General features: G+C 36.3%; 1 protein-coding gene across 6 annotated transcripts in view; it reads right to left on the bottom strand.

Annotated features, from left to right (window-relative positions):
* Vps13b (vacuolar protein sorting 13 homolog B) overlaps nt 1–17184 on the bottom strand; it is a 564858-nt gene that overhangs the window by 518947 nt on the left and 28727 nt on the right. For all 6 annotated transcript variants that reach the window (XR_004115303.1, XM_031359340.1, XM_031359343.1 and 3 more), the window contains exons 4-6: nt 10162–10282; nt 5430–5597; nt 4629–4810 (exon numbers count right to left, since the gene is read on the bottom strand). Coding sequence is in view for 5 of the 6 variants with exons in the window: in XM_031359340.1 (XP_031215200.1) it covers nt 4629–4810; nt 5430–5597; nt 10162–10282 (471 nt within the window). In the remaining variant the exon portion in view is untranslated. The remainder of the gene's footprint in view (nt 1–4628; nt 4811–5429; nt 5598–10161; nt 10283–17184) is intronic.

Below are 17184 nucleotides of genomic sequence, written 5' to 3'. Positions count from 1 at the left end.
GGAAATCAAGACATCAAAATAACAGTACTCTCCAGGGAAGAACACCTATGTTGGGGGGACAGAAAACTTTCAAATACAATCACAGATTCCTTAAAAACTACCTAAGAATCCAACAGTGACTAAGCTATGAATTGCCAAGAAAATGAGGGGGAAGAGAGAATATATAAAACTGCTGCTAAATTTGTGTGACAGAAGAACGAGACTGGCTGGCTGGCTGGAGAGCTTGTTGAACTGGGTCTTGCTATGCAACCCAACCTGGCCTTAAACGTGTAATCCTTCCACATTAGTATCCAGAAAGCCAGGATAACAGGTACAAATGCACCACAACACCGGCCTAACCTTTTCTTGAGTTATGTCTGTCACATTATTTTTATTCTGTCACATCTTTGGTTCCCTGCTTCTTACAGCCCCATGGCTAATAACAACATCATAATAGCCACCCCACAGCCTTACATCTTGTTACAACCTTGAAGCAGGCGCATTGTAACAGTAGCATCAGTAGAAACCATTCTGGCAAAACAAGCAATGAGAAAGGAAATCTATCATATCTATATCAAGTCACTTAAAAATAAATTTGTAAAGATTTCCTCACCAGCAAAATAAATGAAGAACTTGAATGGACATATCAACAATCAAACACCCAGTGATTTCCTTCATAATTCTAATAAATAAATGCCAATTAAACTGTCATTTCTTGCCTAACAAATTGGAAATATTTTTAAATATTTATGGCTAACAAGAGTGTAATAGGATATTTCCCTTAATAATAATAGGTGTATAAATCCTGGTATATACCCTGGTTAAACCTCTCTCTTCGATATAGATTCATAGCCTTAACAAATTTAAACACATTAAGATATTTACAACTATAAAATTAGAAAAACCTTTTCTAAGTAATTAATCATACATGACTAAAAATTTATATAGAGACTTCATTCTTTAAAAAAAATAATACAGAGGAGATCGGGCACATTTAGGCAGAAGAATCAGTGGGGGCCATCTGTACAGCTAAGGACCTCAGCTAAGGACACAATCTAAAAAACCCATTTCAGGTAAAATATAGAAAATTGTAACAGCCTACACAAATTACAAATGTATTGGAAAGTTACTTAAGCCCATGAAAAAGGTCTACAAATTACAAAATAAAAATGAGTAATAATTAAGGGAAAACTATATTTAGTGATTAGAAAGGTGAGCCACATTCATTTAATAAAGATTTCCAGAACCAGAACAATGGGCCTAACTTAAAATGGCAAATTTTCTATCATAATAATTCTAATAAAATACTCAAAAGCTGATTTCAGTTCAGTATAAGCTGACAGAATCTGATATGTAGTGATCAGCAAAGACAAAAAAAAAACCACTTATAAGCAAACTTCTTTACACTAAGGCACTTGTCAAATAAAACATCTGCTAATCGATTTTTAAAACACACAAGTTAATTACATGCCAATAATAACCCTTCCTTCTAATTTTTATGCTTTTCTCTAATTTAGCCAAATCCTGCAATAGATAATTAAATTTTATTTATTTTATGTGTATGAGTACACTGTAGCTGTACAGATGGCCGTGAGCTATCATGTATGTGGCTGCTGGGAATTGAACTCAGGACCTCTGCCGCCCCGCTTACTCCAGCCCTGCTTGCCCACTCGCTCCAGCGTAATACACTGTAGCTGTCTTCAAACGCACCAGAAGAGGGCGTCCGATCTCATTACGGGTGGTTGTGAGCCACCATGTGGTTGCTGGGATCCGAACTCAGGACCTTTGGAAGAGCAATCGGTGCTCTTACCCGCTGAGCCATCTCACCAGCCCCGATAATTAAATTTGCACTAATGAGCAAGATTACTTTATATAGGAAAGGTTCTACACACCCAATACTTGAGTTCAAAATGTATTTTGGAAACAGGCATGATGACATAAGCCTATATAACACAAAATGTTATGGAGGATAAAATAGGAGAATCACAGTTCAAGGTCATCCGAGAATATATATCAAGATTCTATTCCATAAAGTGTGTGTGTGTGTATGTAAGTGTGTGTACATGTGCTTTAACAAAACTCCAAAGCTTTGGAACATAGGTTTATTTCCTGAGAGAGAGATACCAAAACTAGTAACACTTTCCCTTGTATGTATGTGTATATTCACACACATATATAATATATACATACAAGAGTGTATTATTATATATAAATTCAATATATAATGTATATTCAAATACAGAGAAACAAAGACTAACAAATTAAGTTAAACCAATATAGATTAAACACAGTGAAAAATAAAAGTAAAATACAGATGACTGATTCCTATCAAGAAAAACAAAATTTTATATATAAACATAAAGGCAACATTATTGTAGTTTACTGGCAAGGCTCTATTGCACAAGACAACAACTACATAACTCACTGAACATGGAAAGGTCAAGCTGGTGTCTACATAGAGCCTTTCCCCCTAGGTCCTAGCATTTTTATAGTACAGTAGAGTACTCTGGATGCTACCCAAGGAGAATATAAACAGAAACCCAGCTAAAATCCCTTTGATCTACCAATGGCTATCTGCCTGGAGGATATACTAGTACAATGGTGGCACAACCAACCAATATCTGATTTTACCTAAGGCCCACTCCACAGGTAGGAACCTATACACAACATTGCTAAGGTGACCAAGAGCCCAAAACTAGATAGCCCTGGAACCTAAAGGAAAACCAAATACTACTGCTCTACTAAAAGAACATAGCAATAAAATAACTCCTAATGTCATTCTGCTATACTTATATAGATCAGTGGCTTACTCAGCCATCTACAGAGAAGATTCCTCCTGCAGCAGTTTGAACAAATACAGAGATCCATAGCCAAACATTGTGCAGAAAGACAGACTTGGAAACACTCAACCCTAAACATGATGTCTGCATCAAATCCCTCTCCTCAGGGCTCCCTGCAGAAGAGGTGATGGAAATAATATAAGCACTGGAGAGGATAAACAGCACCAATGAAGCAAGGCCCTCTGAATCAGCATAACTGACACACAACATATGAACTCACAGAGACTGGGATAGCATTCACAAGGAATGTGTAGGCCCTTTAGGTGTATATCATGGCTTCCAATTATTGTTTGTATAGGATTCCTGAGTGTTCGAATGAGTGGATCTCTGCATCTGCATCTGTGTTTCTTGTGCCTTTCCTTGGGCTGTTTTTCTTCTGTTTTGTCCTAATCTAAGATGTTAGTTTTTGTTTTATCTTATTTCATTTTATTTTATCTTATTATTATCTCTTAGAAGCCCGTTTTCTAATGAGAGATAGAAAAGGCATGGAAGGGGTAGATCTGGATGGGAGGGAAATTAAGGAGAAACTAGGAGTAGAGAGGGGAAATATAATCAGACTATATTAAATGAGAAAACAACTATTTTCAATAAAAGGGAAAATAATAGCAATTCCCATTTAATGATGAGAGAAAGATTTATGGTTGTGTTCTCAGAAATATATTTCATAATATTCTACCAGCAAAGTGTAGTGCCCTGTTGGAAGTTGGACCAGCCCTGAACCAGGAATCAGGCATCCAACACTCTTGTTCAGTGCTACTGATAACTTAGTATATGATATCAACCTAATTACTTATCTGAGCCCTGGTTTCCACATCCAGAAAATTAAGATCTTCCTAAGGTCTTTTCAAGCTGAAAATTTCAAGGTTCTTGGAAATCAGTTTTCAAAGATTCAAAAGGTATGTTTTTATATTTTTTTATAAGTGTGCTTTACTAAAATGTGATGTAAAAAAAGAAATCTAATTTTTATATAGGTATATTCATAAAAAGTGATAATGTTCATAAAACTAGTGGGTTTTTAAAACAAGATTTATGCCTACACACATACAATGTACATAGTATTACATACATTGAAAATATAGAGCACCTTAGAGAACAACAAATATTTACATGAATCAAAAGACATATCCTGGAAAACTTCAGTATGCTAAAATTTTATTTAGATATTAAACTGTGGGTTGGAAGCTAATATTTTCCCTGGCATGGTAGCTCATGGTGGGTCTGCACACAGAAAGCTAGGAAAGGAAAATTGCCACTAACTTGGGGCCAGTCTGGGATACACAGTAAATTTCAGGATGGCCAGGGCTACAGAGTTAGATCCAGTTTCAACAGCAGCAGTAAAAATTTTGAGCTAACAGACTAAAGTATTGGGTTAGGTTATTCTAACATACCTTATAAAACAGCTTAAGAAAATGACTAGTCTTCATATTATGTCAAGCAAATTATAAGGACTAAAATACAGATTGCTGCTATGCTGAAGTTCCTGAATAGTATTAGATCTCGGGGCCTTTTGCTACTTTTTTATCTGATGTCCTCAGTATTTAAATAAAGACTAATAATAAACAGCAAAACTAAAAAAGGAAATTTATAGTTGCAGAAAAGGTTGCCTCCAAAATATCTCTAACAGAACCACATTATACAAAAAGTTAAAAATTTAAAAACCAATACCTTACCTTTTGTAAAAACAAGTAGCATATATATTTATGAAGTTCATTTTTCCCTCTGAGTATTTTCATTATAATTACCATGCACAAAAAACAATAAAAAAAAGAAATGGCATGTCAGCAGACTACTAGAAACAGAGATACTCACTTTAATAGCAGATGGCATCTTGGAATTCAGGTTATCATATGTGAAATGCAGGCGAGTTCTGAAAGAACATTTGTACAGCAAAGGATCCTGGTAAAATTCAATTTTACCACTAGCATTTCGTTTATCAAGGCAAACTGTACAGTCAGAAAAATTGATAGCCTTCCTCAGTACCAGATCAGTTGCTTAAAAAACAAAAAAACAAAAAAGAGAAAATCACTGTGAGCCAAAAAGGAAATTAGAATGCATTTCTGAATGTATCAAATATACATGATGTTACTACTTATGAAAGCCTCTCCTAAACATGCAAGCAGTGTAGTGTCTGCCTACCTAGATGGCCCAGCATAATCATAGTAGGGGCAGTTACTAAGTTGTGTTAGCACTAGATAGCTCTCTCAAGATAAGCACAATGAGGTGAGTCACAGCTAAGAGCTTCAAAATAAACAACCTCCAAATGTTCTTACAAAGATATGTAACGCAATACACTCACTTTCCTTCATTAAAAAGCATTGAAATCTCAAAGCAAATATATTTTTAGTGCTACAACTCAATTCACTGTAAAACATTGTGCATCACAGTTGAAACAACTCGACAGGTAAAAGGGACGAAAAAATTAAATTGCTATTAATCTCCTATAGTTAGTTATATATGAATTTTTGTATACATGCACTTTTCCCACATCAGATGCATAAAGCTTATATTACAGCTACCAAAAAGGCACCCCAAAAAAGATTAAGAAATAAATGGCATTTTATCATTTATGAAAAAGTATACACTAACACTATTTACTTGACATTTTCTCACCAGAAATATCCATGAATGCACGATCCCATAATTCACCCACGGTATAGCATTCAGCAGAAGTGATGTTGACAGAAAGAACAATATCATCTTCAACATATTTTAGTATGAGATTATTTATAACAATGTTTACATTATTTACAACTCGTCTAATCAGACTCTGCACATATCCTACAAAGTAAAGAGAGCTCAATTAGCTACAAGTTTACCAATAAGTACTCTTGGAATAGTACTAAACAATGTATGTGAAAAGTGAGTATTATTTCAGAATATTCTGTAAAGAAGAAACTAAAGTTTAAATAAATTAGACTAGTAGACAGTCAAACACACTTTCATTAAAAGATGCTAGAAGGAAACATGAACTAATACGCTAAACCAGAGATCAAATTTAATAATGCTAACCTAGATCTCACACAATGATCTCACTGTTTTCTATAGAATACTTTGTCTGGATTCTGCCTGTTTCATGTACAGTTGGTATGGGGTCACATACCTATATTCCTAGCTACTCTAGAGCTGGGCCAGGAGGAAGAAGAGTTCCAGACTAGCCATGGCTTCATAACGAGAAATGATCTCAAGAATTAATTGAGTAATTAACTGAAGTGCAGCAATGTCACTACATGCTATCTGTGCCAGGCATCCAAAGAAGAAGAGTTTCTTTTTGAAATTACTCCGATCTCTGTAGTCCTCCTTTGTGATAAAAAAATATCTAAGTTACATGTAAGAACAGAAAGGTAGGAGAAATGCAGCCAACTGACGGATCTGACTACCCTCGCTAACGTAGAACCTGACACACAGTAGAGGAGAAACATGAATGCAGTAAGAAAACAGAGAGACTGAAAGAAAACAGTAAGGAACACAGGGCTGCTGGAACAACAGTGTGGTAGGCTGATCTCCATGAGTTCAAAATTAATCTGTTCTACATCAGTGCTATATGGGGGGTTAGGGGGACAATTACAAGACTGGAAAGATGCTTCAGTGAGTAAAGTGCCTGCCACTCAATATAGGAACCTGAGTCCCATGGAAAAGGAGCCAGGTACTGTGGCACACATCTGTAACCAGAGATGGGAAACATAAACAGGTGGATCCCTAGACGTCCACAGGCAGCCAGCTTGGCTGAACTGATATACACCAGTCTCAGTGACAGACCCTGTCTCAAAAGATAAAAGTACAGAGCAAGAAAAAAACAATACTAACAATGTTAATCTCTAGCCACTATGTACTACATACATGCATACATATATCTGTACTGCACAGTGTGAGACAAAGAAAATAAAGAACACGGGGATAGGAATAGCAAGATGACTCAGAAAGTAAAAGAACTTGCCTCAGAAGCCTAGTGACCTGAATTTGACCTGTGACCTACATGGTGGGGAAAAAAAAGACAATTCCTCCAAGCTGTCCTCTACACATGACCAATGACACAAATATAACATACATGCGTACATAGAACAAATAAGCAAACAAGCAAAGAAATGTAATAAAAATGTTGATTTTAAGTTTTATACAAAGTGACAAAACAAAAATAAGATAGAAAAATGTTAACCATAATTATTTATAAAGTATATGTGATGTAGTTGTTCACCTCAAGTTTCAAAGAAAGATTTGTAATAATAAAATAAACAGTGATGTATCAAAACTTTATTGGAACAAAGAATCATCACACAACAATTTTGTCACCTATGCTGAAAACCTTAAAATTACTCATTCATTTTAATTCTATAAATTAGTAAAAATTTCTTAAAGGAAATAAAGACATGTATGCAAGGATTTATCTACCTATATGTCAAATATTTTATAAAACTGAAAATGAAAACATACTAAAGTAAAACATTAAACTATAGAAAAACTACTCAAATAGCTACACTAATTTTAAAAAATATAAAATATACTAATGTCCTGGAATCATGTTATTAGTAGACCAAGAAAAATTTCCAGGTAACAAAACAAAGTGTGTGTGTGTATGTGTGTGTGTGTATGTGTATACAGTAAAATGCAGTTCCAATTGTAGGTAAGTACTCTACCCATCTTTCCTATCAAGTATAGCTATAAACCTAGAAAAAGTACACGGAGGGAACAGCTACATCACCACTCTGAAAATAGTAACCAAGGGTGGGATAAGAATGGAAGCAGAGCTTAGAAAAGATAAAAACAAAACAGCAAATGTAAACCAAAACATAATAACTACATTCTTCTGATCATTTGCATGGTGGTCAAAGAGGTCTGTACAAGATTTGTCAAGACTCAAGTTTATAGGCACACAGCCACATTTATTACTTTATTAATCATTTATGACTTATTTCATAATATTTATCAGAAGACTGGCAAAAACATACAGTTACCAAGTTTTAAATGGCCCTTCAGAGAACATGGCTACTTACTATTATGCTACTGAAGATCAAAGATGATTAAATTATAGTTTATAGCCCAATGAGTACATAGTTTTGAGCTTAACCAAACCTTAAATACTTGCATAAAAGTGTGTGTGTGTGTGTGTATGTGTGTTATTTATGTGTTGCAATACATCTCTACTACATCTACATAGCAAAACACAAATTTATCTGTAAGCTTCCTAGCATACAATTTAAAAGAGAAAATATTTCATAAAGAAAAATGTAAGTCAATTAACAAACAGACTCTGAATATAAACAAAGCAATACCCTTCCAATCAGTTAGAATCAATCTCTTCTGACCTTTATCCAATCAGAAGTACGGCATCAATCACAGCACAAGCACATGCACACATACAAGTTTCCTAAGATCTTACTTTTACTACACCTTGAGGTTTTTCTACCCTGAGGTATTTATTTTAAAAAAAAAAAAAAAAAAGAATGCTTACTGTTACCCAGTGAATTGCTTTAACAATTTACTAGCTGGTCAAGACACACAATCTAAAAGACTGTTCGAGATACAGCTCCTGCTTTTTTCCTGTTAGAAAGCTATTTATCTAACAAAACAGTAAAACAAATGCCTGTCTACTGACAACAGCAATACTTTTCTTAAAACTCCTTTCTGGAGAAGCTGGTATGATGATTTCATTGTTAAGAACACTAGCTATTCTTCCAGTAGAACTCTGTTCACACCTTGTAACTCCATTCCTTGGGCCCACTTCTGGCCTATGCAGGCAGCAGGAACACAGCAGTGCACAGACACATGAAGGTAAAACACCCATACACATAAAAAATGTAAATATTAACATTTTAAATCATTTTTGGATGCATACAAATGTTCCAACTTCAAAACTATAACCAAAGAGACAGAACTCTGCCCTAGGGAAGCTAGAAACAGGAATTTGCCTCTATCATGAAAGAAATCAAGGCAGAATAATAGATCCTTTAAACAAATAATCACTGCTTATCCAATCTGATTCTCAATTTTCCCTTTTTCCCTCTTTAGCAAAAATTAACTGATCTGCTTCCCAGTACTGGCCAACAGATACAGTTGCTTAACAACTTCCTAACTTTGCAGTCAGGGTAAAAAGCACACGGTAACCTCAAGTCACCCAGGTAGAACATAGCTCTGTTTTATGGCACTGAAAGTAGCCAACTGTTATAATTCTAACGGTGTAAATCCTAATGCTGGTTCTGAAGAGTTGTGAAGTGTCTAGAATCCCAGTTCACAAGTCAGCCCTAGAAAGATTCTATCTGAAGTTAACTAGTAACATTTTGGGGTCTTTCTTAAGAAAAACAAATACTGAACCTCTTAGTTAACCTAAAACTGACAGAAGGGAAGAAAGATACAAAAGAGGACACAAGAGAGACTAGAGCAAAAGACAAGTTTTATATACCATGAGTGATGCTGGAAATTTTAAGGGGACACATGGTCAAATTTGAGGAAATTAGGAAGCTACATATTTAATAAATTAGAATAAACTATAGTTTAATTTACAGTTTAATTTTTTCTAAAGGAGTAATTAGTAAGAAGTTGGAGAAATTTATGGAAATATATTAAGCAAATTTGGAAACATTTAGAAATATCTTGTGGCACTTTCTTCAGCTCAAAGGAACTAAAAGCCATCTGCCTGCCACCTTTGCTAGACAGTTATACAAGCCATCAGCACTCAGTTGCCCAGAGCACCTGCTAAGGATGCTAATCTGGAGGGCAACAGCAACTCTGAACAGAAGAATATTTTGAGTGGCAGGCTGCAGTGTGCCTAAGTCTAACTTCTGACATTGGCTGGATTAAACTAGCAGAGAACCTACAAACCTAGGCACAATGACACAGGCACCATCTCCACTACAATGCACAAAAACAGTGACCAATAAAAATTTTAAAAACCAAAGAAGTAACTAACAGCTGACTGAGAAGGCAGCAATGTGGGCTTCAAATAACCTTTTACTTCATGATATATTTGCCCAGGAAGTGTTTGTTTGCAATTTACTACCATCTCAGGTACATTAACATCAGGAGGTAAAAAGATGGTAACTAAGATTTCTTTCAGCTACAGCTACAATATCATCTAAGTCCCCTGGTGACTCTTAGAGCATCCAGGCAGCTCTCAACACAAAGCAGAGCAGGGAAGCAGTCTTTCTGAAAGAGGCTCAGCCTAACTTGCTATAAAGAATGAACCAGGATCTGACTGGAAGCCATCTGTGAGGGCTCTGCACCTGACATGCTCTGAAGCACATGTGCACATGTCCTAAACATTTTATGACAGCAAATAAGACTGAAAACGTATATTCCACAAGTAGTACCACATGGTCAGTAACAACAACAGTGTCAACACTAGAGTTACCTGGTGGTAAATCAGGGTCTGCAGGAGCAGCCTGCTGAATTCTTCGGGGTTTTATGGATGATTTCGTGTTCTCAGCAGTGCTACGGTTGGTAGAATTAGAACCACAGCTTTCATGGTCATCCTATTTTCATTTAAAAGGAAAAAGAAACACTGATCACATTCAAGGACTAGGACTCTGGTCAGCATATGAATTTATGATTACTAAAAGTAGGACTTAATAATATTTTAGCTCTGACAATCTATGTAACCAATTTTCTTTCTTTCTTTTTTGTTTTGTTTTTTTTTTGTTTTGTTTTTTCAAGACAGGGTTTCTCTGTGTAGCCCTGGCTGTCCTGGAACTCACCCTGTAGACCAGGCTGGCCTCGAACTCAGAAATCCGCCTGCCTCTGCCTCCCAAGTGCTGGGATTAAAGGCGTGCACCACCACCGCCCACCTCCCAGGTGCTGGGATTAAAGGCGTGCACCACCACCGCCCACCAATTTTCAAATTTTGCATTTGCAAACAGCACTTAACAATAGAATTTCAGGTCTGAGGAGATGCTCAGCAGTTAACTTGATACACAGCATGAGGACTGTGGATCCCAGCCTACATCTAACAGGCCAAAAATGGTGTTGCACACACCTAAAACACCAGCACAGAGCAAAGAAGAGACTGAAGGATCAATGGTGCTTCATGACAGCCAACCTAGCCAAAAGCTACAAGCGCCAGGTTTAGCAAGAAACCATCAAAGGAGTAAGGTGGAGAGAGAAAAAGAACATGCAATTACCGTCCAATGTACACACCACGTACACACACTCTTAAAGCTTCTTTCTTTAGCTGGTACCAGAACAAATTATCTGACAATAGCCAAAAAATTCTTATTTATAGCTTTACAAACTACATGACTATTAATAGAAAATGTTTAATGATTTCTATAGCCAAACACAAAATTAATGGAATTAATGTCCAGCTCTTTGGCTTACATGTTAAAATTCTAATTATTTAGAATCAAGTAGTCATCTTATTTATCTTTAATTATTATTAATGTCATAATTCTTACAATTTCTGCATATAACTTAACAATGCTTACTAAACTGTTATTGGTATTAGATATAAAATTTACACTGGTTTGATATGGATATTGTTAAAACTTAAGTTGCATATTTTTATTTAGCTCCCTATTTATAAAATGCAAATGAGTATTAATCTTATATCCTACATTAACACTTATATAATTGTCATATGTCTTAATTAGTGGACTTATTTCCTGAGATAAATTAGTTATGCCTATCCTGAAGGATTTCAAATATCTATCAAAATCACATATAACTAGTTCCATGCAGTATTTTTTTATTTTTTTAAGTAACAGAAAGAAGATAATCAGTCCATTTGAGAAAACATGGTAAGTTGGACCTTAAAATTCACTATGCACACACATACATACTAATTAAATGTTAAAGGAAAAATGTATAAGGAAAAGAAAAGAGCTGAATAAGGTATCCTCAGTACATTATTTTCTTTTTAAGAATAAAAGGACACACTTTTTCTTTTAATTGGATATTTTCTTTATTTACATTTCAAATCTCATTCCCTTTCCTGGTTTCCCTCCCTCCTGAAAACACCCTAAGACATCCTCCCACCCCCTGCTTCTATGAGGGTGTTCCTCCACCCACCCATCCACTCCCACCTCCCGTCCCGGCATTCCCCTACACTGGGGCATCTACTGAGCCTTCATAGGACCAAGGACCTCTCCTTTCATTGGTGCATGACAAGGCCATCCTCAGCTACAAATGCAGCTGGAGCCATATGTACACTCCTTTATTGATGGCTTAGTCCCTGGGACTGCTGATATTATTGTTCTTCCTATGAGGTTAAAAACCCCTTCAACTCCTTCAGTCTCTTCTCTAACTCTTCTACTAGGGACCTGTGCTCAGTCCAATGGTTGGCTGCTAACATGGGCTTCTGTATTTGTAATGGTCTGGCAGGGCCTCTCAGGAGACAGCCATATCAGGATCCCTTCAGCATGCACTTCTTGGCATCCACAATAGTGTCTGGGTTTGGTGTCTGTATATGGGATGAATCCCCAGGTAGGACAGTCTCTGGTGGCCTTTCCTTTAGTCTCTGCTCTACAGTTTAACTCCATATTTGCTCTTGTGAGTATTTTGTTCTCCATCTAAGAAGGACCAAAGCACCCACACTTTGATCTTCCTTCTTATTGAGCTTCATGTGGTCTGTGAATTATATCCTGGTTATTTGGAGCCTTTGGGCTAGTATCCAAAAGCACTACTTATCAGTGAGTGCATACCATGTGTTTTCTTTTGCGACTGGTTACTTCACTCAGGATGATACTTTCTAATTCTATCCATTTGCCTAAGAATTTCATGAATTCATTGTTTTTAATAGCTGAGTAGTACTCCATTGTGTAAATGTACCACATTTTCTGTATCCATTCCTCTGTGGAAGGACATTTGGGTTCTTTCCAGCCTCTGGCTATTATAAATAAGGCTGCTATGAACATAGTGGAGCATGTATCCTTATTACATGTTGGAGCATCTTCTGGGTATATGCCCAGGAGTGTTATAGCTGGGTATTCAGGTAATACTATGTCCAATTTTCTGAGGAACCACGAAACTGATTTCCAGAGGTCTTGTACCAGCTTGCATTCCCACCAGCAATGGAGGAGTGCTCCTCTTTCAACACATCCTTGCCAACATCTACTGTCACTGGATGGTTTTAGTTCTTTGTCAAAGATAAGTGACCATAGGTGTGTCTTCAATTCTGTTCGATTGATCTACCTGCCTGTCTCTGTACCAATACCATGCAGTTTTTGTCACTATTGCTCTGTAGTACAGCTTGAGGGTCAGGGATGGTGATTCCACCAGAAGTTCTTTTATTGTTGAGAATAGTTTTGGTTATCCTGGGTTTTTTGTTATTCCAAATGAATTTACAAATTGTTCTTTCTAACTCTATGAAGAACTGAGTTGGAATTTTGAAGTGGATTGCACTGAATCTATAGATTGCTTTCGGCAAGATGGCCATTTTTACTATATTAATCCTGCCAATTCATGAGCATGGGAGATCTTTTCATCTTCTGAGATCTTCAATTTCTTTCTTCAGAGACTCAAAGTTCTTATCATATAGATCTTTCACTTGCTTTGTTAGAGTCACACAAAGGTATGTGGTTTTATTTGTGGCTATTGTGAAGGGTGTCATTTCCCTAATTTCTTTCTCAGCCTGTTTATCCTTTGAGCAGAGGAAGGCTAGATTTGTTTGAGTTAATTTTATATGCAGCCACTTTGCTGAAGTTGTTTATCAGCTTAAGGAGTTCTCTGGTGAAAAGGACACATTTTTAAGTACCCACATGAAGGTTAAATGATAATGCCCTGCCCATCAATTAACTACTCAATTATTACTATGACATTTATAAAAATGATGGGGAGAAAGTTACTTTTTATTTCACACACAAAAAAAGAATTTAAAAAAAAAACAATTGCTAAATTTGCTGATCTAATTTACTAGGAGCAAATAAAACGTATGAAATACCTTTCAAAAAGAAAAATTCAAGGGCTGGAACCCCTGCTGATCCCCTGCATAAACTGGAAAACCCTCTCTGCCCTCCTTCCCCCTACTCAGCAAGCACAGAGAAAACTCCAGGCTAACTGGTCATCACTCTTCATCTCCATGTTTCCAGCAACCCACACAAGAGTGCCCCCCAGGGGCTCAGTTTTTGACCACAATTCCAATGGCATGTCATCACTCCTCACCTAACCTCTATAAAACCTATGTGACTTCACTGACCTCCACCTGTGAGATCGAGATTGGTGAACACATTCCTTCTGATAAACCTGTTTTTATCTACTTTTAATCTAGTCTAATCTGGTCTATATCTGCATCACTAAGAAAAAGTCTTTCAGGCTGCTTTTCAGAGGACCTGGGTTTGATTCCCAGCACCCACATGTCTGCTCACAACTGTCTGTAATTCCAGGTGCAGGGGATCCAACACCCTCTTTTGACCTCTAGGGCACCAGGCATGAATGTGATGCACAATATACATGCAGGAAAAACATCCATACACATAAAATTTAAATAAGTAAATCTCAAAAATAAATATAAAACAAACTTTCAGGGCTGGATATATGGCTCCATGGGTCAAACACTTGCCACAGCAGTGTGAAGACAAGAGTTTGCATTTCCAGCACCTACCAAAAAGCCAGACATGGCAGTCCACTACTGCCAGTACTCAAGAGGCAGAGACAGAGACACCAGAGCAAGGTGGCTGTCAGACTAGCAGAGTCAGCAAGCCCCAGGGTTAGCAAGAGACCATACCTCAATAAATAAACACTAGAGCAGCCAAGGAACACACTTGGCACTAACATCTGGACTCCACACACACACACACACGCACACATACCACAGCACCTGCCCACACACATATATACCACAGCACCCATCCACACATGAGCCACACACACAATACAAATATGCATAACACAAGAGAAATATACCCCAGTAAAAGGTGAGACTTTTACAACTCAGGATAACCTCAGATACTAGTAACGCATTAGGGGAAATATTGTCTGAAACTTCATATACACAAAAGCCAAAATATTGGACATCATAAACAAAGGCAACCTGCAAAAACTTTTGTTCATTTTTTAAGATAACATATAATAATTCCACAGTGTTTCATTCACAAAACAACTTCATAATTCAATCTTTACAATGGCATCTTCTGTTAGCTGGGGTTATGCTTCAGACCTCAAATACATGAAGACTACTACTATGACCAAACCTAACTATAATTACCCTTTGTTCAAAAAGTGAACTCAAAATGTCCAGTTAGATACTTCTGTACAATATTAACACTAAAATCACATTATTAATTTTTGAAACATGTGTTTGCCTCAAAAGCCCAGAAGTAAAACACGTTCATTAAGGAGATGTGAAAAAAAATCTTACATGAACTGCCAAAAATAGCATAATTATGAGATATTTAACATTGAAACCATGTGAAATCACAACCTGTATCAGATTACAGTGATGTCATAATAAATATTCCAGCCAAAAGCCACTCAATGCTACCACAGTCCAATAAATCTGGTGTACAAGAGATGGCAAACATTTTAAAGCAAAATAAAGAAGTTACTTTTATCTTCATGTTATTAGAAGCAAAAGGGAATATGACAGACTAAATGAGTTTCCACTGAGTTTAAAATGCATGACGCATACACACACACACACACAGTTAATAAAGTTTCTCTAGAGAACTACATTGTTATTACTGGAAAGACAAAAGCAAACTTAATATACTTATAATAAGCTTGAAATTTTAGTATGTATACAAATGGGCATTAATCATTACTCAAAGAAATCTATGCTACGAAACAAGCATTACCAAATGTGTGAATACTTCTTTACTGTAGTTAAGAAACTGTGATTATCTTCCATGTGTCAGATGATTTAATCTATTTAAGTGTTGATCTGCTAGCAGAACTTGTACATTTTACAGTAACTCAAAATTAGTAACGAAAACAGTTCACCAGTGTTTAGTTTTATATTGAGGTGCTCAGGTTGGAATAAAGTGGTATAAAAAGCAAAAAAAAAAAGAAAAAAAAAGAAAGAAAGAAAGAAACTGTGATTATATACATATTAGAATTAGGTAAGAAGCATTTTGGTAATTTGAATTTGTTTTGACTTCAATTATATTTTTAAATGTCTCAATTATTAAGTAGGCTTCTAGCTTCTAGTCAAACCCTGCCCAATCTAATTATATAAAAATAAAGCAAAAATAAAAGTATGAAATAAATGGACTATATACTAAAACTAGAATTGCTTCCATCATTATTTTTAATTCTTCTTGTGGTTTTCCACCAGTAGGAATCTCTTTGAAATATTACAAATTTTTGTTCATTGAAAACCCCCAACTTCAAATAAAAGAAACCATGCTCTCAAAAATACTTGTCAGAATATTTGAGATAACATTTAACCCCAAAACATTACATTTCTATGTCTCTTATTTTGGGTTTCAATTTTTCCAAAATGTCTGGAAAGCATATTTCACTGCAAAAGAATGTTTTCTCTTGGGGATCAAATATTTCTGAAAATACTGTCCTTTGCTCCTCATTAAACAAGCAAGAATGTATTTCTTCCCAACAGAGAGAAAAGAGGCTAGTACTGAATGCAAACAGATTATTGCTTTCACCTGCTCTAGGTAGCCGACTGTACCCTTGGCCTTTACAGGTCTAGTCAATTAAAGCTTGGAACCATCAATTTGCAAATTCACAAAGTTGAGATAAAATTGAAGACAAAACTTAAAATAGTTAACTAGATCACTGTAAAAACAGCAACAAATTAAAATACAAGAAAGAGTGGAAGAGAAAAACTGAATAGTGGAATGAAGAAGTGATGTACACTGTGCTTTCTGGCACCAGATTCAATGAGCAGAAAAGGCTCACCCAGCAGCTCTAATCCTGAGACACTGAAAAGGTCTTGGAAATAATACAATACTAATACAAGCCTCAAACATTCATCTCTACTCTCTCAGGTAATAAGTACTGTGGTAATTCTCAGATCATAAGGAATCTCAGTAAACATTACTACCCTTCAGAGAGCAGAAGGGAACTCCGGTATATGCTTTGGAAGACAAAGCAGAACCAGGGAAGAGAATTTGCTTCATGACAAATATGGGAACCTTGGAGCTGAGAGATAACTCTCAAGAGCACTTGCAGCTCTTTCAGAGAACAAGAGTTCAGTTCACAGCACCCACATCAGGCAGCTCATTGCAGCCTGTAACTCCAGGCCCTGAGTGACACCCCCTTCTGGCCTCCAGAGTCACACACACATATGCACAGAAACACACACACACAAATAAAAATAATTTTTAAAGTGGAAATCTCTGGCTTACCACTACATACTGAGAGCTGTATCAAATTTAATTCATGGGTTAGAAGCTTAAGCTCATGTAGTGATATTTAAGCATAAACCAAGTAGATTTAGATGAGGTCATGATGATGAGACCTGTGTGCTGCAGTTAATTCCCAGTTC

This window comes from Mastomys coucha, unplaced genomic scaffold (genome assembly GCF_008632895.1).
Source record: "Mastomys coucha isolate ucsf_1 unplaced genomic scaffold, UCSF_Mcou_1 pScaffold7, whole genome shotgun sequence".
Lineage (NCBI taxonomy): Eukaryota > Metazoa > Chordata > Mammalia > Rodentia > Muridae > Mastomys > Mastomys coucha.
Note: the sequence above shows the minus strand (reverse complement) of the source record. Positions and strands in the feature narration are given on the sequence as shown.